The sequence below is a fragment of the Oncorhynchus clarkii genome, chromosome 30, assembly GCF_045791955.1.
Source record: "Oncorhynchus clarkii lewisi isolate Uvic-CL-2024 chromosome 30, UVic_Ocla_1.0, whole genome shotgun sequence".
Lineage (NCBI taxonomy): Eukaryota > Metazoa > Chordata > Actinopteri > Salmoniformes > Salmonidae > Oncorhynchus > Oncorhynchus clarkii.
The window spans coordinates 4,804,547-4,828,745 of record NC_092176.1 but is presented as its reverse complement, the minus strand read 5'-3'; the positions used below and the strand labels follow the sequence as shown (position 1 = coordinate 4,828,745).

The 24,199-nt window shown below is 39.4% G+C and overlaps 1 protein-coding gene across 3 annotated transcripts in view; it reads left to right on the top strand.

The window, feature by feature from the left end:
- LOC139389851 (EGF-like repeat and discoidin I-like domain-containing protein 3) overlaps positions 1-24,199 on the top strand; it is a 259,123-nt gene that overhangs the window by 82,521 nt on the left and 152,403 nt on the right. For all 3 annotated transcript variants that reach the window (XM_071136827.1, XM_071136829.1, XM_071136828.1), the window contains one exon: positions 21,484-21,612. In XM_071136827.1, the coding sequence (XP_070992928.1) occupies positions 21,484-21,612 (129 nt within the window). The remainder of the gene's footprint in view (positions 1-21,483; positions 21,613-24,199) is intronic.

Sequence of the window (24,199 nt, the reverse complement as noted above, 5' to 3'; positions counted from 1 at the left end):
TGGTCTGAGAGTCCATGAGGTGCCTTTTGGCAAACCAAGTGAGCTGTCATGTGCATTTTACTGAGGAGTGGCTTCGTCTGGCCACTCTACCATAAAAGCCTGATTGGTGGAGTGCTGCAGAGATGGTTGTCCTTCTAGTAGATTCTCCCATCTCCACAGAGAAACTCTGGAGTTCTTTCAGAGTGACCATCGGGTTCTTGGTCACCTCCCTGACCAAGGCCCTTCTCTCACGAGGGCTCGGTTTGGCCGAGCGGCCAGCTCTAGGCTGTGTCTTCATGGTTCCAAACTTCTTCCATTCTTATCTAAATAAGGAATTTCTAAAAACCTGTTTTGGGTCGTCATTATTGGGTATTGTGTGTAGATTGATGAGTATTTTTTTTATTTAATCCATTTTAGAATAAGGCTGTAATGTAACTGTGGAAAAAGCAAAGGTGTCTGAATACTTTCCGAATGCACTGTATGTGCTGTTTGTTGACATCTCTCAAATATAGAAGATATGTAAGTGTGACATCAATGGAACACGGCCTTCATTTGACTCTGTTCCCCAACACCAGTCAGGACGTATCACACAGGAATCAGACAATGTTTGCTGTTTGATAGGGTCAGGTGTTAAACTACAAGCTTTAGTTGTGTTTATACACAGTGTACAAAACATTAGGAGTGTACCGCTTGCCTTGTGGTAGCAGAGAGAACAGTCTATTACTAGGGTGGCTGGACTCCTTTTTTTAGGGCCTTTCTCTTGTGTCGCCTGGTAAAGAGGTCCTGGATGACAGGAAGCTTGGCCCCAGTGATGTACTGGGCCATTCACACTACCCTCTGTAGTGCCTGACGGTCGGATGTCGAGCAGTTGCAATACCAGGCAGTGATGCAACCAGTCCGGATGCTCTCGATGGTGCAGCTGTAGGACCCTTTGAGGATTTGAGGCCCTATGCCAAATCTTTTTCAGTCTCCTGAGGGGAATAGGTTTTTTTTGTGCCTTCGTCACGACTGTCTTGTTGTGCTTGGACCATGTTAGTTTGTTGGTGATGTGGACACCAAGGAACTTGAAGGTGCCTTGCGAAAGTATTCGGCCCCCTTGAACTTTGCAACCTTTTGCCACATTTCAGGCTTCAAACATAAAGATATAAAACTGTATTTTTTTGTGAAGAATCAACAACAAGTGGGACACAATCATGAAGTGGAACGACATTTATTGGATATTTCAAACTTTTTTAACAAATCAAAAACTGAAAAATTGGGCGTGCAAAATTATTCAGCCCCCTTAAGTTAATACTTTGTAGCGCCACCTTTTGCTGCGATTACAGCTGTAAGTCGCTTGGGGTATGTCTCTATCAGTTTTGCACATCGAGAGACTGAAATTTTTTCCCATTCCTCCTTGCAAAACAGCTCGAGCTCAGTGAGGTTGGATGGAGAGCATTTGTGAACAGCAGTTTTCAGTTCTTTCCACAGATTCTCGATTGGACTCAGGTGTGGACTTTGACTTGGCCATTCTAACACCTGGATATGTTTATTTTTGAACCATTCCATTGTAGATTTTGCTTTATGTTTTGGATCATTGTCTTGTTGGAAGACAAATCTCCGTCACAGTCTCAGGTCTTTTGCAGACTCCATCAGGTTTTCTTCCAGAATGGTCCTGTATTTGGATCCATCCATCTTCCCATCAATTTTAACCATTTTCCCTGTCCCCGCTGAAGAAAAGCAGGCCCAAACCATGATGCTGCCACCACCATGTTTGACAGTGGGGATGGTGTGTTCAGCTGTGTTGCTTTTACGCCAAACATAACGTTTTGCATTGTTGCCAAAAAGTTCAATTTTGGTTTCATCTGACCAGAGCACCTTCTTCCACATGTTTGGTGTGTCTCCCAGGTGGCTTGTGGCAAACTTTAAACAACACTTTTTATGGATATCTTTAAGAAATTACTTTCTTCTTGCCACTCTTCCATAAAGGCCAGATTTGTGCAATATACGACTGATTGTTGTTCTATGGACAGAGTCTCCCACCTCAGGTGTAGATCTCTGCAGTTCATCCAGAGTGATCATGGGCCTCTTGGCTGCATCTCTGATCAGTCTTCTCCTTGTATGAGCTGAAAGTTTAGAGGGACGGCCAGGTCTTGGTAGATTTGCAGTGGTCTGATACTCCTTCCATTTCAATATTATCGCTTGCACAGTAGTCCTTGGGATGTTTAAAGCTTGGGAAATCTTTTTGTATCCAAATCCGGCTTTAAACTTCTTCACAACAGTATCTCGGACCTGCCTGGTGTGTTCCTTGTTCTTCATGATGCTCTCTGCGCTTTTAACGGACCTCTGAGACTATCACAGTGCAGGTGCATTTATACGGAGACTTGATTACACACAGGTGGATTGTATTTATCATCATTAGTCATTTAGGTCAACATTGGATCATTCAGAGATCCTCACTGAACTTCTGGAGAGAGTTTGCTGCACTGAAAGTAAAAGGGGCTGAATAATTTTGCACGCCCAATTTTTCAGTTTTTGATTTGTTAAAAAAGTTTGAAATATCCAATAAATGTCGTTCCACTTCATGATTGTGTCCCACTTGTTGTTGATTCTTCACAAAAAAATACAGTTTTATATCTTTATGTTTGAAGCCTGAAATGTGGCAAAAGGTCGCAAAGTTCAAGGGGGCCGAATACTTTCGCAAGGCACTGTAAATACTTGGAGAGAATCCTGTGCTTGTAGAAAAACAAAATGTTGCCTGAACCCATGGGGAAAGAGAAACTGGATAAATGTACAGTATATGTTTACGTCCTACAAAAGCACATAAAGATTTAGGATTGCTAAAGTTTTAATATGAAGCAGTTATTAATAAAACCAAGCTTGACACATTTGCATAACAATCCCCTTCATCTTAAGAAATGATCTGCAATTATATGAACATCAAGTCTTATCACTTCTCTTTACTGGATACAAAATGCACGTTACTTTTATTTAAGGCACTACCCCTTTGCTGGTTTTAATTAATGATGAATTTGATATGGATTTTTAATATGTGGTAAGGGAGCATCCATTCCTTCACCTGTGAGGGCCTTATTAGTCACCATAAACTTGTGTAATACATTAATAATGTATCTGCGGCTCTTTTCGTGAATGTGAAGTAGAGTTGCAGGTTTAATGGGCACTGATCGGCCATTATATAACAACATACTAGACTTTCGGGGGAAAGTGGCACTTAATATATGAGCCTTGTGCAGCATTTCTGTGCTTCACATCAACTCTGAGACCTGGCCCACTCAGACTATGACATGCTAAAACTTCCTCACCATTACGGTGCATTCAGCGTGCTTTCTTGCACATTGCGAGCTGTTTACAGTATGCATAATGGTGCTCCTAAAATAGCCATTCTCTTTCAATCCACAAATAATCTGTGCGATTTCACCATGAATTTTCATCCTGTTGAGAATTCAAGTGTGGGAGGAAGACCCTGTACGCACTAACACTACAGTCCCTCTATGATTTTGCCTAATTTTTTTGTGATATTTGCAGACCAAAATTATTCCTTTTCCTGCAGAAATTCTGACATTTTGCATGGCAATATGCAATGATTTTGTCCAATTTGTCATGAAAATGTGCTGACGAGGGAAAATGTTTGCGGACGTGTGGCTTGATTGAACCACATTATGCGATACATTTGCAGTGATTGGTTGAAATTGCGAGCCCTCTTTTTGTATTACGCTAATTGGTTAATTTATATACAATAATATTGCAATGATTTGACGCTTTTATGTGGAAATAATGCAGTGATTTGTAAAATTTGCAGGTAATTGTAGATTTTGCTAAAAAAAATATTAGTGCAGAATTTCAGAATCCTGGATGGACTGAATGATAATTTTGCCTTATTGCAGATTTTTTCACATAATCGCAGTATAATCATCTCCATGCAGTCTACTACACTATTTAAAACAGTCTTTGAACATGTTGAACAGACCACTCTTACACACATAATTATGTGCTGATTTATTTCTAATGCATTTGGTGTCAGAAGCAGTGCTAACATGAAGCCTGGTCCTTATAAATATTTATTAACTGTTAAGAAAGTAGCCATGCCTGTGTGCTGCACAGATGTACGTAAGAGGAGTCAGCTTGGGCTTATTCTGTGAATATTAAGGTCTCTATTAGGGTAAGCTTGTGTGGATCCATTCCCTGTTCATATTGGATGAAAGAAAATAGAAAACATCACAAACTTTGAAATTCCTTGATGAATATGGGTCCACTTCGGACGACACATTTTTTTAAAAAACATTTTTATTTTGTTGTGACATCTACATTGTACACACATGGTACTTTTTCAATTTTTATTTTACAGTAATTACATAGCAAGAATAAAGTAATTTGATATTTTGATATAAATCATGTTCAGTCAACTATTATACATGAGCCTTTTAAACCAACCCATCAGCTACTCTCAGTCCATCCCACCTATCTATGTAAACTGCCCTCTTATGATTTCAATGTGCTATGTACTGTAACTGTTTCAAATAAATTCTGAACCTGTCTAATCGCATACGAATACGAGATTGTAAGTTAAAAATACATTATATTTTTGATTCATTTGCTATGGTTTTCAAAATCTTCCAACAGTGCTATTTGTAGGGTTAATTTGAGATTTTTAGGTTTTTCAGCCATTCGTGAACCTGTGACAAGAAACACGCTTTCATAGGGGCAATACCAAAATAAGTGATCTAATGATTCTATCTCTTCATAGCAGAATCTGTGGAGCTGAGACGGTTGTATTCACCATATACGTAACATTCTGTTTGTATAATCATTAAAATTAAAAAACTCTACATTTTGAATCAAGCTCTGTTTTGCGTATAAGTTCATAAACCATGTGCCACGGAATCATCACATCAAAAATGTCGTCCCATCTATTTTCCAACCTGTATGGTGCTGCCGTCAATGTTTTTATTTTTTTTATTGCTTTAAAAAATGTATGACATTTTTTTGTTGTTGCCAATTTTGGTCTTTAAATAATAAAGGGCACACAAACAACTTCCCTACCTTATCCCACTTGCCTCCTCTATTTTTGCGGTAATTCTGCAATCAGTTGGTTGTAATTTTGGATAGAGCAAACATTTCCTGAAACAGTATGTTTGTTAACTGCACATGTTACATAACTTCATCTTTCATATTAATAATATCATAAAAAAAAATCCATTAATACATTTTTTAAATAAATTTGTTATGTCTTATTTGGAGGATGACACTGGATTGCAACCAGCTTTGTGTGGCTTGTTTTAGAAATATATTTTGAAATTGGTTCCATTTTCAGTTAACCGAAAGAGAGAGCTTGTAATCTCGATAAAGGGAAACATATATTTTTTTTTAACAAGGGATGAGCCATTCTTACTAATCTACTGAAGAACAAGTTTTGGTTTAAGTGTAACTTGTGTATGACTGATGCTCTTAGTGAGAGGTATAATGCTTTAATTAATATTGAATAATTTTAGACAAACTGTTCGGCGTAGGGAGGGCCATAAGTAAATAGGTCAAATGTGACATGACAAAAAGAATCATCAGCATGATTTTTTTCTCAAATAGGACAGGTAGGACAGGTACCTTTCCATGGTAGCAAGATCTTATATATTTTGCCAACTTTACTTCTTTAGGGATATGAAAACCAAGTATTTCCACTTCACCGTCAGACTATTTTATTGGTAAACTACACAGTAATGTAAAAGTCGTATTTTGTAGCAATCCAATACGTAGTATGGTAAACTTATCATAGTTCGGTTGTAATCCGGAGGGGTTAGAAAGTGTATCTAAATCCTCTATGAGGCTGTGCAGGGATCCAGATTGCGGATTTAAGAGGACATTTGCATCGCCAGTGTACAATGACATCTTCGTTTTTAAGCCCTGGATTTCTAGCCGCTCTATATAATTGTTGGATCTGAATTTAATAGCTAACATTACATTGGCCATACTAATAGATATGCTGACAGTGGACAACCTTGTTTTACTCATCTTGACAGGATAATACTTTCTGAGAAGTAGACATTATTTATTAATTTAGAGATGGGGTTATTTAACCTATTGCATAGGAGATTGATTGTATCAAAAGCAGCACTAAGGTCTAGGAGCACAAGGACAGATGTAGAGCCTCGGTCTGACGCCATTAAAACCTCTTAGAGCTACCCCCCTACTTTTTTCAATTTCCGCCTGAAGACATACCCAAATCTAACTGCCTGGAGCTCAGGCACAGATACAAGGATATGCATATTCTTGGTAACATTTGAAAGAAAACCCTCTGAAGTTTGTGTAAATGTGAATTGAATGTAGGAGATTATAACACAATAGATCTGGTTTAAATAATACAATGAAAAAAAACATATGTTTTTTATTTTTATTGTTGTATCATCTTTAAAATGTACAAGATAAAACAAACATTCAGATAGGATGATGGGGACAATTTCAGTGAAAAACATAAGAGGGCAACAGTACTTGTGCAAAGTGTCAGAATGATTACTTCCAAAATGAGTGTGCTACATGACATTTATCATGAAGTCACACAAGTGGCCAAATTGGTGAAGTTATACATTTGGAATGGATTAACTATATACAAAATACCAAAATGGTATTCTAACACCCCCCCCCCCCCCCCCCCCCCCCCAAAAAAAAGAGAAAAAACATGGAAAAAATATACACATTTACAAAATAACACTTTCAATATTTGGAAGACCCTCAGTCCTCTACAAAATATTATGCTGCTGCTGCCAGGTAACACCTTTCTGTAAATTATTTATAGAAGCATTTCTAGGTTGAAGATTCCCCCCCAATTTTTTTTACAATATAATACACTAGATCGTTCCCGAATATGTTCCTCCATTTCTTTTTGTTTTTCCTCTAACTTTTTTTGTGCCTCTATGGTACAGTATTTATTGCTATAGATCAGAACTGTTAATTTTTCTATTTCCTTTTTCCTTTTTCTATTTCCTTTTCTATTTCCTTTGTTGATATGAACTATGAACTACTGATTTAAAGATGAATGTTGAATTGCATGACCTCTAAAGGCACACTAAGTGTCCCATACAATATGGGGATCTGCTGTACCTATGTTATGCAGGAAAAAATATGTTCTAAAATCCTTTCTGTTATAAAAACAGCTTTCTAGTAGGCTTTGAAAAAAATTCCAATATCCTTGCACACATTTAAATTCTGTCAGAGTAATATGGATGCCAATAATTTTTGGTGACAGCGCGAAGGACACAAGAAAGTAATCAAGACGATTAGCTTGATTAACCTCCTCCATGTATATCTCACTAAGTCTGGATTTTGAAGCTTCCATATGTCCATGATATTCGTAATTTCCCTAAGGGGGTGGTAGTTTGTAGTGTGATTGTCTTTGCGATCCATTGGTGTACTTAACCATTTTATTCATATTTATGGGTAGAATACAAGTTTGTTATTAAGGGACATGAAAATGCATGTTCCAGAAGGCAATTCTGAGCAATTTTTTTTTAAAGTTTTAAGTTCAAATGCCCCTCCTGTGAAGTAGTGACGTGCGACATCTGCCTAGTTTCCTGAAGCGAGTCACATTTAAACTTTAAATCTAAATAAAGTTTTATTCCAGGACATCCCCTTTTGCACCAGTGTTGCTGTTCCAACACTTAGGATGTTTTACAAAATGTGGAAAAGGTTTGGAGAGAGAAAGATATAGCGTAGACAAAACAAATCAATACAGTTGAAGCCTCACAGCAAAGTTTAAAGCTGTATGGCAAATAAAAATCCAAAATGAATGCTATAGATGGGAGATGGGAGGTGTTGAATGGAGCTGAAGGGTGGGACTAATAACAACAAGATAACACATGTAAAATATACTGTGTTGGTATATAGGTTTAGAACTTTTGTGAAACACCACAGTAAAAAAAGTATATATAGCAAATAGAACTGAAACAAACTGAATGGACATCAGAAATATATGTTTGAGGGTAGACAGGACTAAAATCAAACAAAATATAACTATTTGAAAATACTTTGTGTCCATAAAAGGTATATAGTGTGTATCAACTGGAAGTAAAAGCCAAAGTGCTCAAACGTTTCGGGTAGCCTTCCCACAATACATTGGGTGAATTTTGGCCAATTTCCTCCTGACAGAGCTGGTGTCACTGAGTCAGGTTTGTAGGTCTCCTTGCTCGACACATACTTTTTCAGCTCAGCCTACAAATGTTCTACAGCAGGGGTGTCAAAGTCAAATGGACGGAGGGCCAAATAAAAAAATCAGCTACAAGACGAGGGCCGGACTGTTCGAATGTTCATTGAAAAATTTTTAAATGACGCATATAGTCTAGTGAACCTAATTGAACCTACTGAAAACCTAACAAATATATTACAATATGATCAGATAAATAAAGCAATATTTTCTTATGGCTCTGTCAGTAATCTTTCATTTTCAACAGACACAAAAGACAAATTTCCTTTATATAAATATCCCCATAACATGAACATTAAATGAAAGAAACCGGTATTCAAGGCACCATCAGTAGACTATATTTTCTATTTTAGCAAAAGTGGGCTAAATTTACTTCAAAGAAAAAACAATAATAGCAATTTTCTATCATCCACTCAACTGAAATATTTTTAAAATATAATTGGATTGAAATACAAAAAAATAAAGTGCAAAAATCTATTAATCAAAAACAACACTTTGTTTAAGGAGAAGTAACATGCAGTGAAAACAAATATTAAATTTTAACTTTTAAACTTGAACTGAGTAAAAACTCTAAATATGTGATTGCACAGTAATGTTCACTTGTTTGAGGTTGAGGGTGATACTTGGTGGTGTCCCATCTTTTCCACAAGTTCATCAATGTTCGGGGTAAGGCTCTGAGCTGAAGAAATCCTCAGAATTGAGTGGAGGTGTTCAGCAGTAAGTCGACTTCTGTGTGATGTTTTGTTCAGGTTCATCAAAGAAAACAGTTGTTCACACAGGTATGTGCTGCCAAACATAGACAACGTTTGAGCAGCCTGGATGCGCAGCTGGGGCATTGTGCCGGGGAGGAAACGGGCGAACTCCGCAGCACCCACTGCCGCATATTTTGCCCTCAGTGCATCATTGCATTGGAGGTCAATCAACTCCATTTGGAGGTTTGGTGGTGAGCTTTCCACGTCAACAGCAAATGGGTTACCGAGCAGTTCCAACCTGCTTTTTTGTGCTTCAAAGTCAGCAAATCGGCGTCGAAAGTCAGCGGCAAGCATACCTATTTTATCAGCCAACTGTGTGCTCGGGAACGCACTGGTAGAGAGCTTCTCTTTCATGGTCTGGCAGCTGGGAAAGTGGCTCAAATTTTCTTTCCGCATCTGCGTCTCCCACAGAGTCAGTTTGGTTTTAAATGCCTTCACTGTACTGTACATATCAGAGATGACACGATCCCGACCCTGCAGCTGCAAGTTTATTGCATTCAGATGACTCGTAATGTCACACAGAAAAGCCATTTCACACAGAAACATTTCGTCTCGGAGTTGTGTTGTGTCTTTCCCTTTGCTGTCCAAGAACAGACAAATCTCCTCACGAAGCTCGAAACATCTTTGAAGCACCTTTCCCTGGCTTAGCCATCGCACCTCTCTGTGATAAGGCAAATCACCATGCTCCGTTTCTAACTCCGTCAGAAATGCCTTGAACTGGCGGTGATTCAAACCTTTGGCTCTGATAAAGTTAACTGTGCGCGTGATGATGCTCATTACATGCTCCATTTTCAAGGCTTTACCGCACAACGCTTCCTGGTGTATGATACAATGATAAGCTGTCAGCTCACCTGTCGCGTTTTCCTCTTGCATCTTTTCCCGTATCTTCGCCACCAGTCCGCTCCTGTGTCCACACATCGCAGGTGCTCCGTCGGTTGTCAAACCCACGAGTTTTTCCCAAGGCAGCTCCATCTCATTTACACATCTTGACACCTCTTCATACAAATCATGCCCCGTAGTTGTGCCATGCATAGGACGTAAAGCCAAAAACTCCTCTGTCACGCTTAGGTTGGAGTCCACTCCGCGGATGAAAATTGACAACTGGGCAATGTCAGAAATGTCGGTGCTCTCATCCACAGCCAAGGAATATGCAATAAAATCTTTTCCCTTTTTCACAAGCTGCTCTTTTAGATTGATGGACAACTGGTCTACTCTCTCGGCAATGGTGTTTCTGCTCAGACTCACATTTAAAAAGAGTTGCCTTTTTTCTGGGCAAACTTCGTCACAAACTTTAATCATGCAGTTTTAGCGATCTCTTCTGCCAAAATAAAACTGGCCTTGACAGCAGCCTGGCCTTGTGATTTGGCTTTTTTGAACAGAGCCTGTCGAGATTTGAGGCCTCGTTTTAATTCCTCTGCCTTTTGTAGCCTTTGTTCCATGTCCATATTCTTGTTTTTGTCCGCGTGTTTCGTTTCATAATGTCGTCTCAGATTATACTCTTTCAGTACCGCCACACTTTCTCCACACAGAAGACACACAGGTTTTCCAGCTACCTTCGTGAACATATACTCCGACTCCCACCTTGTTTGAAACCCCCGGTTCTCAGTATCCACCTTCCGTTTTGCCATTTTTGATGGGTATCTGAAAGTTAATTTTACTGTGATGCTGACGACTGCTGTGCCAATAAATATTGAAATGAAGCAGCCTACTGCTCGGTGCGTCACCTTTGCATTGTGGGAAATGTAGTATTGGTGCGTGTAAAAGATCTGCGGGCTGCCGGCTTGCTGCGGGCCGGTTCTAATAATAAATCAAGATCATCCCAGGGGCCGTAAAAAACCTTCTTGCGGGCCGGATGTGGCCCGCGGGCCTTGACTCTGACATATGTGTTCTACAGGATTGAGGTCAGGGCTTTGTGATGGCCACTCCAATACCTTGACTTTGTTGTCCTTAAGCCATTTTGCCACAACTTTGGCAGTATACTTGGGGTCATTGGCCATTTGGAAGACCCATTTGCGACCAAGCTTTAAAGTTGATCTACACCCTAAAAATAAAATAATGATCAACATGTCTGACCCCATGGAAAAGTACTGGTTTAATATGTACTTTCTTAAACCAGTTACTGTTGGCTTTACCAACTTAATTTAACCTACCATTAGAGTGAACAAGTGTTTAATTACCAGCCGCGAGCAGGCGGATTCAACCAACCCTGGCGACCATAGGCCTAACCGATTGTCGATGTGCATTGGAGCAATATTGAATCCTTTACAGGTTATATCTTATCGTAACCTTCTTAAACTAGTCAATAATAATCTCTATCAATACTATTCGTTCTGATTCACATCCGCTAGAAGAGTAACCACAATATAACAATGTTCAGACTTCCTGTAACGGTGACACAGGGAGTCAGGAAGCAGGTGCAGCTGGGGAGTTTAATATAAATGACCACGTAACGATACAAAAACAAGGAATGTGTCTTAACATAGAAATAGAGACAAAAATGCCTGATGGAAATAACAACATAGTGCTATATATAGAGGGAGAAATCAGTGAAGTTAAAAGGCTCAGGTGTGCCTGATGATGAGGTGCAGGTGCGCGTAATAAAGGGTCCCAGGACTGGAGGTTAGTAAACCAGTGATGTCGAACGCTGGAGGGGAGGAGCAAGAGTAGACTGACACTTCCATACATTCATCTTAGATAAAAAAGAATAGGCATAATATCAAACCATTCATTTAACATTTTAATGCCAGTGCAATCATGTAAAACAGTCTGCCTATAATCACTCGTTTCCGTTTGCATAGTTCAAGAGTCCAGATGCAGTGAAACATAAGCTATACCAAAAAGAGTTTATAGGACTGTAAGGGCACCTTGAACATTATGTATGGTTCAAGTTCTAGTAGCCTGATGGAGCCAAAAAGGAAGAACAGTTATTTTCAAAAAGTTGATAAAAAAAAGAGTGCTAATGTGTATTGTGGCATAGTGCTGTGTATTGGTAACTAGCTTAGCAAGACAGAATCACTCACAGCCACATAGTAACCTTTGAGTTCCTGAAGAGCTGGTTGTTTATGTACAGCTTATCTAATACTAAGGGCAAATTCTGGTTCTCTGCTCTATGTTTTTGAAAATTGGATAAAGGATACGACGTCTATCTTTTATTTCATGGGGGAGTTGTTTGTTGATAGAGAATGGTGTGTCCTTCAACTCCCTACCCCTTTTCAACACAGCCACCTCCATCTTGTAATGCGACAGTCTAGCAACAATGGGTCAGGGTTTCTAGGGAACCCTTCGGCCAAAATGATGCTCCCTTTGGAAATCAATCTTATCTACCTGTTCTTTGGTCATTTTAAGGTTAAGTTTCATGAAATCCTTCATTTTTTATTCGGTTGCCAGATAGTTCTCATCTTCATTCTCTTTAACTCCCATAATGACAATATTTTTTACTCATGCTTCTGCATTTTAAATAGCTCCACTTTAATTTTTGTGTTATCACTCAGGAGTGTCTCCGTCGTTGATTATAGGTCGTCTACTGTCGCTTTCAAATTAGGTTTTCAGACCTAATTTCTTCCATTATTTTGTTGCTGTAATCCATTCCTACCTTGAGGACCTCAATGTCCTCCATTACCCTGAGCAATAGATCAAGCATTTGTTCATGCTTGCCAGCAATGCATTGTCCTTTTTAGACATTGTTATAACCACCTCCTCTTCCATTGTTTTGTTTGATTGTTTGGAAGGACGTTTCTCCTCCTCTGTTTTTTGCTGGATGAAATAATCCGTCTTGGTCACTGATTTATTTGATTGATGTTCAAGCATATCAAAATGATGATCTATAAAACATTTTCTATGTTATCCAGAAGCTAAATTCTTACATTTTAAGATATATTCATGGGACAAGTTGTTCCTACCATGCCGCTACCTGCCACATCATTTCCCCCCTAATTCCATAAAGAAAACGGCAAATGGATCTACCTAGAACCCTCTATGTGTCTCTTTGTTGTTTCTTTTCTTCCCGTACTTTCTTTCGTTTGAGAAATGTGCTAGACGGATTTCCATGCAGTCATATGAGTTTGACAGGCTTCGTTCCATTCCATTATGAGCTGGGAAAACAGGACTAATGAATTGCCAATAATAAGTGAACGCCTTAATATCTTACGGAGAGACCTATGCCAGCGAACTTTCATTGACCACCCCAGTCTGGAACAGTTCACCCGATTGGCTCAGGCCTTATTTGGTCTGATTGGCTCAGATTGAAGGAACAGGAAGTACTTTCCATGGCATTTAGTCTGATCTTACTGCTCTTCCCTTCTCTTCCTCTTCTATCAACGTCTTGAGAGGTGAACTTTGTCTTGACCCCCCTGGGAGATATATTTGACACGCCGGAGTCTCAAACCATTCCATCTTACGCCTTTGATGATCCTTTATACTGTCTGATTTTGGAAGCGCATTTGGCTGTCATTGTCAAATGTCAGTGCGTCTGATCCATTCTGTCATGACAGGGTGCAAGAACACATAAAAATAGAAAGGTAAAGAGGAAAGGACTTACTAAAACCATCAAGGGATGTAGCCTGCTGAGTAGGCTGCTGTCCCTTTGTGGATCCATGCCAGTTGCTATCAGGGTGCAGTAACCATGTGCTTGTGAACCAGGGAAACCAACAGGCTGAAGAAGCAGTGTTAAATAAATGGAAGTGACATAATCAGGGCAACATTATAACATTACACTCACCAAGTGTACGTGTAGAGCAGATGCTCTCTATTGGAAAATCGTAATTGACCACTCATGAATGCATGCACGTGGCAAAGACACAAATGACATTGTATTGCTTATGGTCTGTAAATTGCTTATGTTTGTAAATTGACTATGTGGTGATGCTGAAAAAAAAATGTTTTGCCCGCACCACAGATGGCTATATCGGTCCGCTAATACAGGACTAGTAAAGGCACAGTGCACTATTTTTGTGATTTTTGTTTGCATGTAAATCTAGGTGGGGCAAATATCAGTGGGATACATGCCAGCAAAGCCACTACACTACACAGCACAACACGAAACAATACATGAATTGCACTATAACGGTGACAACTGGTGAGAATAATACAATATCAAGAATAACCACAGAAGAACATCCCTCTTACATAATCATGTACGGCAAAATGCCTACACTCAAATATCGTTATTCAGCTTAATGGTGCATGGTCTGTATGAGTTGACTGAAGAGTTTAGATGCAGTATTTAATGTATGTGGTTTATCCCTCGGCCAAATTAAATTTATCTTTGTAAATATACAATCCCTTCGGCATCGGAATGAGCTAAAAGCTGCACTGTAGGATTTAGGGGCTTTACTGTACCCGACATAAAAACAATGTCAACCTTTGGTGATTGATCTAAGAGGAAACAGGACACTTTTGTCTGTTTAACCACTGGTCAGGTTTTCACGTTGATTGATTGGGCTCTCTTTGCAGCCCGAAAGGAAACTGTGGCGCCCGTGCAGGCCGTAATGCGGGCCACATCAATCACGGCCCATGGGCTAGCTCATACAAGACTACAGCGGCTGGCATTTACACAGCAAAGCCCCCAACCTCTTATCAACACACACACTAACAGCAAAGAGAACAATGTCGTAGGACAAAGACTTTCATCAGGTTGACGTCTCAAAGGACCCTGTGCAAATATAGACAGACACTTCTCTCCCTCTCTCTTTACCTCTTTCTCTCCGATGTGGCTGCACTTTGAGAAGGGATGCATTCTCTATTAGAGAGGCTGTCAGGGTTCCTTTGTGCCGTTATAGATCGTCACGTCAAAACAGTTGTGACACCTGTCACCCTCTCGCCCTCAGAGAGCGGGCCCTTTGTGAAAGCTATTATACTTTCCTCTGTTCAACTAATTAGCCACCAGTCTCATTATTACTGATGCAGGGCTGAGGCGGAATGGGCTTGACTGTGTTACCCTCATTTGAAATTCATATCCAATGGCAGGCCACTGCAAGCAACGCATAGTAATAAGCTAGGCTCTGTTCATTGTAAAGGCTAATTCTCCCCTGGATTTAGATGATGTCGTGGCAGGTCCAGCTCTCGGCTTTTGGTGACCCTAAGTGATATTCGGTTGGGGGGCCCCCCACCTTGCAGGAAACATTTTAATGGCCCACCTCTTGACGGCGGAGAGAATTGCAATTCTACACATTTTGCCATGTAGTGTAGAGTATAGAAAATGTTGCATTTTTAAATGCCCAGTGCAGTAAAAAACATGATTTTGCTTATATACAGTGCCTTCAGAAAGTATTCATACCCCTTTAGTTATTCACTCATCTACACACAGTACCACACAATGACAAAATGAAAACATGTTTTTAGAGGAAAAAAACAATTCTGATTCATTGAAAATTAAGTACAGAAATATCTTCTCCATTTGCCAACCAGTATACCAGCAATATGAGAGAAGTTTTGGAACGGATCTCTCTCCATGCTCACTCCATGTCGACTTCTGTTTCACTCCTGAGAGAAAAAGACAGTTGATAACTTCCACCGGATGCTACACCGGTTGCTGGCTCAGACTCAGGTCTCTCGATAGAAGTGGTGCATGACAGGGCCGTAGTGAACACCATTTCTTCATCCGGTTAGAGGGGGTTTTGAGGTCCACACCAATTGGTCAAATTATCCTTCCATGCGTGTATATACCATCGCTACCATTACCTCGAGAAAGGACAGATCAGAACAACAGTTCAGTTAATTTCTGATTCAAGAAATTCAGGCAAGTTTTCAATCATTCTAGGGTTACATCAAGCAGTTTAGTCTCCTCAACTTACTCAATTGCCACATTATTCATTACAATTTTTTCATTTAACCTTTATTTAACCAGGAAGGGCTCATTGAGATTAAAATCTATTTTTCAAGAGCGCCCTGGCCAAGATAGGCAGCACCAAGTCATTACAAAAAAAGTACAGACAACATGAAAAACTACAAGTAATCTAATAAAAACCATTGAATTAACAAGAGTATAAAACAGCAAATTCAAAACATTGACAGGTCAGGGAATCAGCCTCAAAATGCTTCGTCAGTGATTTAAAAACACCAATCGGGACAAGTTCTTCCAGTTTAAAAGTATTTTGTAAGGTGTCCAAGACGATGGCGCAGAGTACATAAAAGCCCTTTTACCAAATTCAGTTCGGACATTTGGAACAGTTAGCAGGATAAAGTCCAGCGAACGAAGAGAGTACCCACCACATTTCTGAACAATAAAAATGCACAAATAAAAAGGTAGTAACCCCAAAATGGCTTTGTAAATAAAAGTATGCCAGTGACTGAGCCTACAAGTGACTAGAGAAGGCCAGCCAACCCTGGTATACAAAGTGCAGTGGTGCGTAAGGGTTTTGCAGTTTAAAATAAATCTCAAAGTGCCATGGTAAAGAGTGTCAATTGACCTTTAACACTGAGCGGAAGCATTCATATATAAAATATCCCCATAGTCTAGTAAAGGTATAAATGTAGCTGATACTAGCCTCCTTCTGGCTTCAAAAGAAAATCCTTAATCCTAAAATAAAATCACAATTTCAGGTTCAATTTTATTTGTAAGTTGTTGAATATGCAATTTAAAAGAGAGGCCGTCAACAATTAAAATTCCAAGATATTTATATGAGGTTACAACCTCAATCTCCTTGCCCTGACAGGTAGTAATAGGTGAAAGGTTCAGAGGTCTATTTCTTGCATTAGAAAACACCATTAGTTTAGTTTTGTCTGTAATGAGGATAAGCTTCAATTGACACAAGGTATGTTGAACAGTATAAAAAGCAGTTTGCATGTTCTGGAAAGCTTTTGTAAGAGACGAGGCACAACAGTAAATAACAGTATCATCAGCATAAAAATGAAGTTGTGCATTTTGGACATTTTTGTCTAAATCATTTATATAAATAGTGAATAAGTGAGGACAAAGTACAGAGCCTTGGGGCACACCATTCCAGACATACGCCCATCAAATTGAGTGCACAATTGAGTTCTATCAGACAGATAGTTAGCAAGACCTACACTCGACAATCTCTGCCTTAGTATAGCATGATCAACTGTATCAAAAGCCTTAGAGTGATCAATAAAAAGTAAGGCACAGTTCTGTTTTTTTGTCAATGGCTTCAGTGATATAAACATAAGATGACACTACTTTCCACTTTCTTTTAGATGAGATCCTAATAAACACTTTTGCCACCAACTGATGCCCAATCTTTATAATTACCAAACCAGAAATTGTCAGTCTAAATGGTATACCTTTGCAGCTTGTCAACACTGCAGTTCTGCTTCTCCGAAACGGTCCTGTACAGGGTCAAAAAGGTGAGTTTCTGAAATGCAACGCATGCTAAATACCCATTAGATGTCCAGAGATGCCTAACTAAATTTTAGTGGAAAATTGGGTCCGGGTTTCTAAGGGTTGAAGAACACCCTCTGTGTTCTATTGTACAGGTTAATCTCGATCCACAATATGCCAGAGGATGTAAAGCCATAACACACAGAGAGTGTTCACATTTTCAGCAGCAGACTATGATCGATCATGTCAAAAGCTGCACTGAAGTCAAACAAAACAGCTCCCACAATCTTTTTACTATAAATGTCTTTCAGCCAATCATATGTCATTTGTGTCAGTGCTGTACATGTTGAGAACCCTTCGCTATAAGTGTGCTGAAAGTCAATTGCTAATTTGTTTAATGTGAAATTGCATATTATCTGGTCAAACCATTTTTTATACCCAAAGTTTACTGATTGGTCGGCTGTTTGAACCAGTGAAGGGAGCTTTGCTAATCTTTGGAAGCTGAATGACTTTTGTTTCCCTTCAGGCCTGATGGCATAAACTTTTCTACAGGCTTAGATTGAAGAGATGGCAAATAGGAGTGACAATATAGTACGCTACCGTCCACAGTAATTTTCCATCCAAGTACCAGGTGGTTTGTCATTATTGATAGACAACAATATATTTTTTCACCTCTTCTGATATCTGATTGGAAGTCGACTTCACAGCAATACTAATGGTCAGCAACAACAATCCAAACAACTCAGATGCATGTGAAGTATCTGTAAAATATACAGAATTACTGCCCACTACACGTGTCTTTCATAACAATATGATAATTTATGCACACATGAAGGTTCAGAGTTATTTTTTTTGTCATGTTTAAATGTGCTAATCTTACCAATGAAAACAACATTAAAGTATTTGGCAATATCAGAAGGTTTTATAATGAAAGAGGCATCTGATTCAATGAAGGATGGAGCAGAGTTAGCCTTTTGCCAAAAATTTGATTTAAGTTGCTCCAAAGCTTTTTACTATTGTCCTTTATATATTTTACTGGGAAGCTTATCAGAGGTAGGCATGACAGTGATATTTACATTTGAGCTGATGTGCAGGGTGAACTTCTCACAATGAGCTTCCTACTAGGGAAAACTGTCTCAGTGCTAAGAGTGTAATTCAGGTTTATAGGCACATGATTACTGCTGACAATAGCTGTCGTATTGACAGTGGTATTCAGGGGAGTTAGAAGAACATAAATTGGGTTGCTTACATTGACCATACTACCATCTCTACAGGAGTTGATATGCTTTCAATGTCTTCCTGTATGTTGCTGATTATGAAACGTAGGACTGGAGCACAATACACGCAGGCCATCAGGCTCTAAACCGTCTCATAAAAAAGTATCTGATCTTGTAGATTGTTATTTAGGAACGTATTTAGGAATCATTAAAAATAGCTTTGGAGAGCTTTTTCACACTAAATACATTGTTGAACAAAAAATACATTGGTTTGATTAATCCTGAAGGTTGCCATTCAGTTGTTCAATCCATTAAATATTGGAAGGGGAGAAAACTATAATAGTAAAGGTTGACCAATAGTCCTATAAATACACCCTAATCCTAGTGATGTAAAGTAGTTAATTAAAAATACTTTAAAGTACTACTTAATTAAGAAGTGTTTTGAGGTATCTCTACTTTACTTTACTATTTATATTTTTTGACGCGTTGTACTTTTACTTCAATACATTCCTAAAGAAAATAATGTACTTTTTACATTTTCTTTGACACCCAAAAGTACTTGGTACATTTGAATACTTAGCAGAAGAGGAAAATGGTCCAACTCACACACTTATCAAGAGAGCATACCTGGTCATTTCTACTGATGATCTGGTGGACTCAATAAAAACACATTCTTCATTTGTAAATTATGTTTGAGTGGTGGAGTTTGCCCCTATCTAACATTAAATAAGAAAATGGTGCCGTCTGGTGTGCATAATATAAGGAATTTGAAATGATTTATACTTTATACTATTTTTAGCAATTACATGTACTATTGAAACCTAGGTGTATTTTAAACCACACACTTTTACACGTTTACTCAAGTAGTATTTCACTGGGTGACTTTCACTTTTATTCGAGTAATTTTCTATTAAGGTATCTTTTCTTTTTTAAGTGTGACAATTGGGTACTTTTTCACCACTGCCTAATCCTTGCTGATCATGGAACTGATATGGCAACGGTCCAGTCGTAGTAAAATATATGCCAGGCTCCAGGATTAAACTGCCTGGCTTGGTTTGCGTTCCATGTACATGTCCCAAATGATTGAACAACTTGTAATACGTTAAATATTCCCACTATTGCTTGCACTCTCAGGATCAATATTAATTCATACTTAACAATATACCTTTTTTTTAAGAAGAGAAAGCTGGACTGAAATCTAAACTTTATACAGTGCAAAGGTTAAATTTAGCCAGACTGCACGGATTTGGCTTGTCATCTCATTGACTTGCGTCTCCAAAATTAATCCCTGCAAATTACTAGGCCAAACAGTTTAAATTCTGCATAACGGCACATAACTTCATAAACTTAACTATGGGCACACATATCCTATCTGTCATCCCTCTGCAACTGGATCTTGGACTTCCTGACGGGCCGCCACCAGGTGGTAAGGGCAGACAACACATCTGCCATGCTGATCCTCAAAACCAAGGCCCCTCAGGGATGCATGCTTAATCCCCTCCTGTACTCCCTGTTCACCCATGACTGCATGGCCAAGCACGACTCCAACACAATCATTAAGTTTGCTGACGACACAACAGTGGTAGGCCTGATCACCAACAAAGATGAGACAGCCTATAGGGAGGAGGTCAGAGACCTGGCAGTGTGGTGCCAGGACAACAACCTCTACCTCAATCTGAGCAAGACATGATAGTGGACTACAGGAAAAGGAGGGCCGAACAGGCCCCCATTAACATTGACAGGGCTGTAGTGGAGACGGTCGAGAGTTTCAAGTTATTTGGTGTCCACATTACCAACGAACTATCATGGTCTGAACATACCAAGACAGTCGTGAAGAGGGCACGACAACACCTTGTCCCCCTCCGGAGACTGAAAAGATTTGGCATGCGTCTCCAGATCCTCAAAAAGTTCTACAGCTGCACCATCGAGAGCATCTTGATCGGTTGCATCACTGCCTGGTATGGCAACTGCTCGGCATCTGACCGTAAGGAACTACAGAGGGTAGTGTGTACGGCCCAATACATTACTGAGGCCAATCTTCCTGCCACCCAGGACCTATATACTAGGTGGTGTCAGAAAAGGCCCAAATCATAGACTGTTCTCTCTGCTACCGCACTGCAAGCAGTACTGGAGCGCCATGTCTATGTCCAAATGGTTCCCGGGTATCGTGTGTATGTTATTTGCCATACATTTGCATTACTGTGAGTGTTTTCGCACTTATTCACTTTTGCCATTGGCTGGAGGGGTTTTCGACGCAGTTGCGTCTCTCTTTTGTGCTTCTGCCAAATAAAGTGTGCCTGATCACAACTCTCTGCTCTCCTGCACCCGACTTCTTGTCTGGTGAAGTGGAGTCTTTTGTTAAGACATGTAGCTAGCTAGCTAAACAATTAACCATAATTCCAGCCCATAGCTACAGTACAAATGGGTTGCCATAGCTAGCCATCATGCATTAAATTAATTTGTAGTATGAATCTGCAGGTAGTTATCGCTAGCCAACTAGGTTCAATGTCAGCTAGCTAGCTAACATTAGGCTATAAATAGCAATGCAAATGGAAAATCATATTACTACGCAGATCATACACGTAATGCTAGCTAGCGAGCCAGCTAGCTAACAGTACGCTTTAACTTGCCTTAAAAACAACTTTCTGACCAAATTAGAAATGTAGCTAGACTCTAACCCGTATACATGGATGAATGCTTGTTTGGCCTGTTGTGTGAAGTCACATCAGTTCACACTGACTGTGTGCAGCCCATCACAACTTTTTCCCACTGATCTTTGTCGATTACGCCTGATAAATTCAGAGCAACAATGTTGTTGAGAGCGGTAGCAATACTTTTGCAGGACTCCATGGCTAATGTTATATCTTTCAAAAAATCTGCGGTGGCAAGGATTATCTACATATACTGAGCAGCTCACAGAAGCATGCTACATCGCTTCAGGACCCTTCTATAACATGCCATTTACATCAGAAATAGAGATTTGGTTGTAAAAAATCTAACTTCTTATAATGACAAAACACCATTTGACAATGTTTTATCTCCTTCCATTTGTTTTTTTTCTACACTCAGGACCTTGCCAACCGAACCCATGCCACAACAGAGGAATATGTGAAATCAGTGAAACCTACAGAGGCGACACGTTCATAGGTTATGTCTGCAAGTGTCCAACTGGCTTCAACGGGATCCACTGCCAACACAGTAAGTTGGATGATCATTATATACCTTATAGATACCGGTGATAACATTTCTAGGAAAGAAATTCAAATGAAGAAAAGTAGAGATCTTATAGAAATATACACATTCTGCCCTTCATATAAATACTTGCCACTGGTTAATACTAGAACCACTAAAGCAGTCATTTTGACTGCTCGTGATTTTTAACTTGACCGAAATAATAGAGTTAAATATTTTCTAGAAATCTAAAGTAATCCGACAATGGGTTGTTTGTGCGTGCCGCCATGTTTGTTTTTTTACATCAACGGAAGATAATAAGAGACAAGATGAGTTTGGTCTGTTTGTAGTATGCATGTTGAAGGGGATATGTTGTCTACGATCATTCACTTCTCTTCATTTACTTCCAGAAGTTTACTGAACCATTCCTTCACCTCATCCTAACCACTTTGATCTGACAGACCTTTACGTGACACCCAGAATGCATTGTGTAATGTCAAAAACATGGCACCACACACAGCTGGCAAATAGCTTAGCATTAGCTAATTATAATCAGTACAACATTCAAAAAAGTATTTTACACACATCATGGGTGTCCATTAAAATCTATGCAATAATCAGAATGCATTATTTGTCACCAGAACTTGAAAACATGTGAATAAAACTGGAAATACATTATGCTCCAAACAGACATAGATCCAGTTGAAGTCGGAAGTTTACATACACTTAGGTTGGAGTCATTAAAATTCATTATTCAACCACTCCACAACTTTCTTGTTAATTAACAAACTATAGTTTTGGCAAGTCAGTTAGGTGCATAACACAAGTATTTTTTCCAACAGTTGTTTACAGACATATTATTTCACTGTATCACAATTCCAGTGCGTCAGAAGTTTACATACACTAAGTTGACTGTGCCTAAGTTGAGTCTATGGGGGCGCTATTTCATTATTGGATAAAAAAAACGTGCCCGTTTTAAGCGCAATATTTTGTCACGAAAAGATGCTCGACTATGCATATAATTGACAGCTTTGGAAAGAAAACAGTCTAACGTTTCCAAACCTGCAAAGATATTATCTGTGAGTGCCACAGAACTCATTCTACAGGCAAAACCAGGCTCTGTTTTCCAATGTCTCCTTATATGGCTGTGAATGCACCAGGAACGAGCCTGCGCTTTCTGTCGTTTCTTCAAGATGTCTGCAGCATTGTGACGTATTTGTAGGCATATCATTGGAAGATTGGCCATAAGAGACTACATTTTCCAGGGGTCCGCCCGGTGTCCTTTGTCTAAATTGGTGCGTAATCTTCAGTTGCGGGCATTTTCTCCTGGGATTCAGGACAGAAAGCACACTTCCACGAACGATATATCATCGAAGAGATATGTGAAAAACACCTTGAGGATTGGTTCTAAACAACGTTTGCCATGTTTCAGTCGATATTATGGGGTTAATTTGGAAAAAAGTTTGGCGTTTTGATGACTGGATTTTTTTTTTTTTTGGTAGCCAAACGTGACGCACCAAACGGAGCGATTTCTCCTAAACAAATAATCTTTCAGGAAAAACTGAACATTTGCTATCTAACAGAGTCTCCTAATTGAAGACATCTGAAGTTCTTCAAAGGTAAATGATTTTATTTGAATGCTTTTCTGGTTTTTGTGAAAATGTTGCCTGCTGAATGCTAACACTAATGCTACGCTAGCTAGCTACTGTTACACAAATGATTGTTTTCCTATGGTTGAGAAGCATATTTTGAAAATCTGAGATGACAGTGTTGTTAACAAAAGGCTAAGCTTGAGAGCTAGCATATTTATTTCATTTCATTTGCGATTTTCATGAATAGTTAACGTTGCGTTATGGTAATGAGGTTGAGGCTGTATTCATGGCTAAGTGATGGCTAAGGGATGGCTAAGTGCTAGAGGTTAAACAGCTTGGAAAATTCTAGAAAATGATGTCATGGCTTTAGAAGCTTCCGATAGGCAAATTGACATCATTTCAGTCAATTGGAGGTGTACCTGTGGATATATTTCGAGGACTACCTTCAAACTCAGTGCATCTTTGCTTGACATCATGGGAAAATCAAAAGAATTAACGAAGACCCCCCCCCCCCCCCCCCCCCCCCTTGTGAAGATGCTGGAGGAAACAGGTACAAAAGTATCTATCTATTTCCACTGTAAAACAAGTCCTATATCGACATAACCTGAAAGGATGCTCAGCAAGGTAGAAGACACTGCTCCAAAACCACCATAAAAAATCCAGACTATGGTTTGCAACTGCACATGAAGACAAAGATCTTACTTTTTGGAGAAATGTCCTCTGGTCTGATGAAACAAAAGTAGAACTCTTTGGCCATAATGACCATTGTTATGCTTGGAGGAAAAAGGGGAGGCTTGCAAGCCGAAGAACACCATCCCAACCGTGAAGCACGGGGGTGGCAGCATCATGTTGTGGGGTTGCTTTGCTGCAGGAGGGACTGGTGCACTTCACAAAATAGATGGCATCATGAGGTTGGTAAATTACGTGGATATTTTGAAGCAACATCTCAAGACATCAGTCAGGAAGTTAAAGCTTGGTCGCAAATTGGTTTTCCAAATGGATAATGCCCCCCAAAATACTTA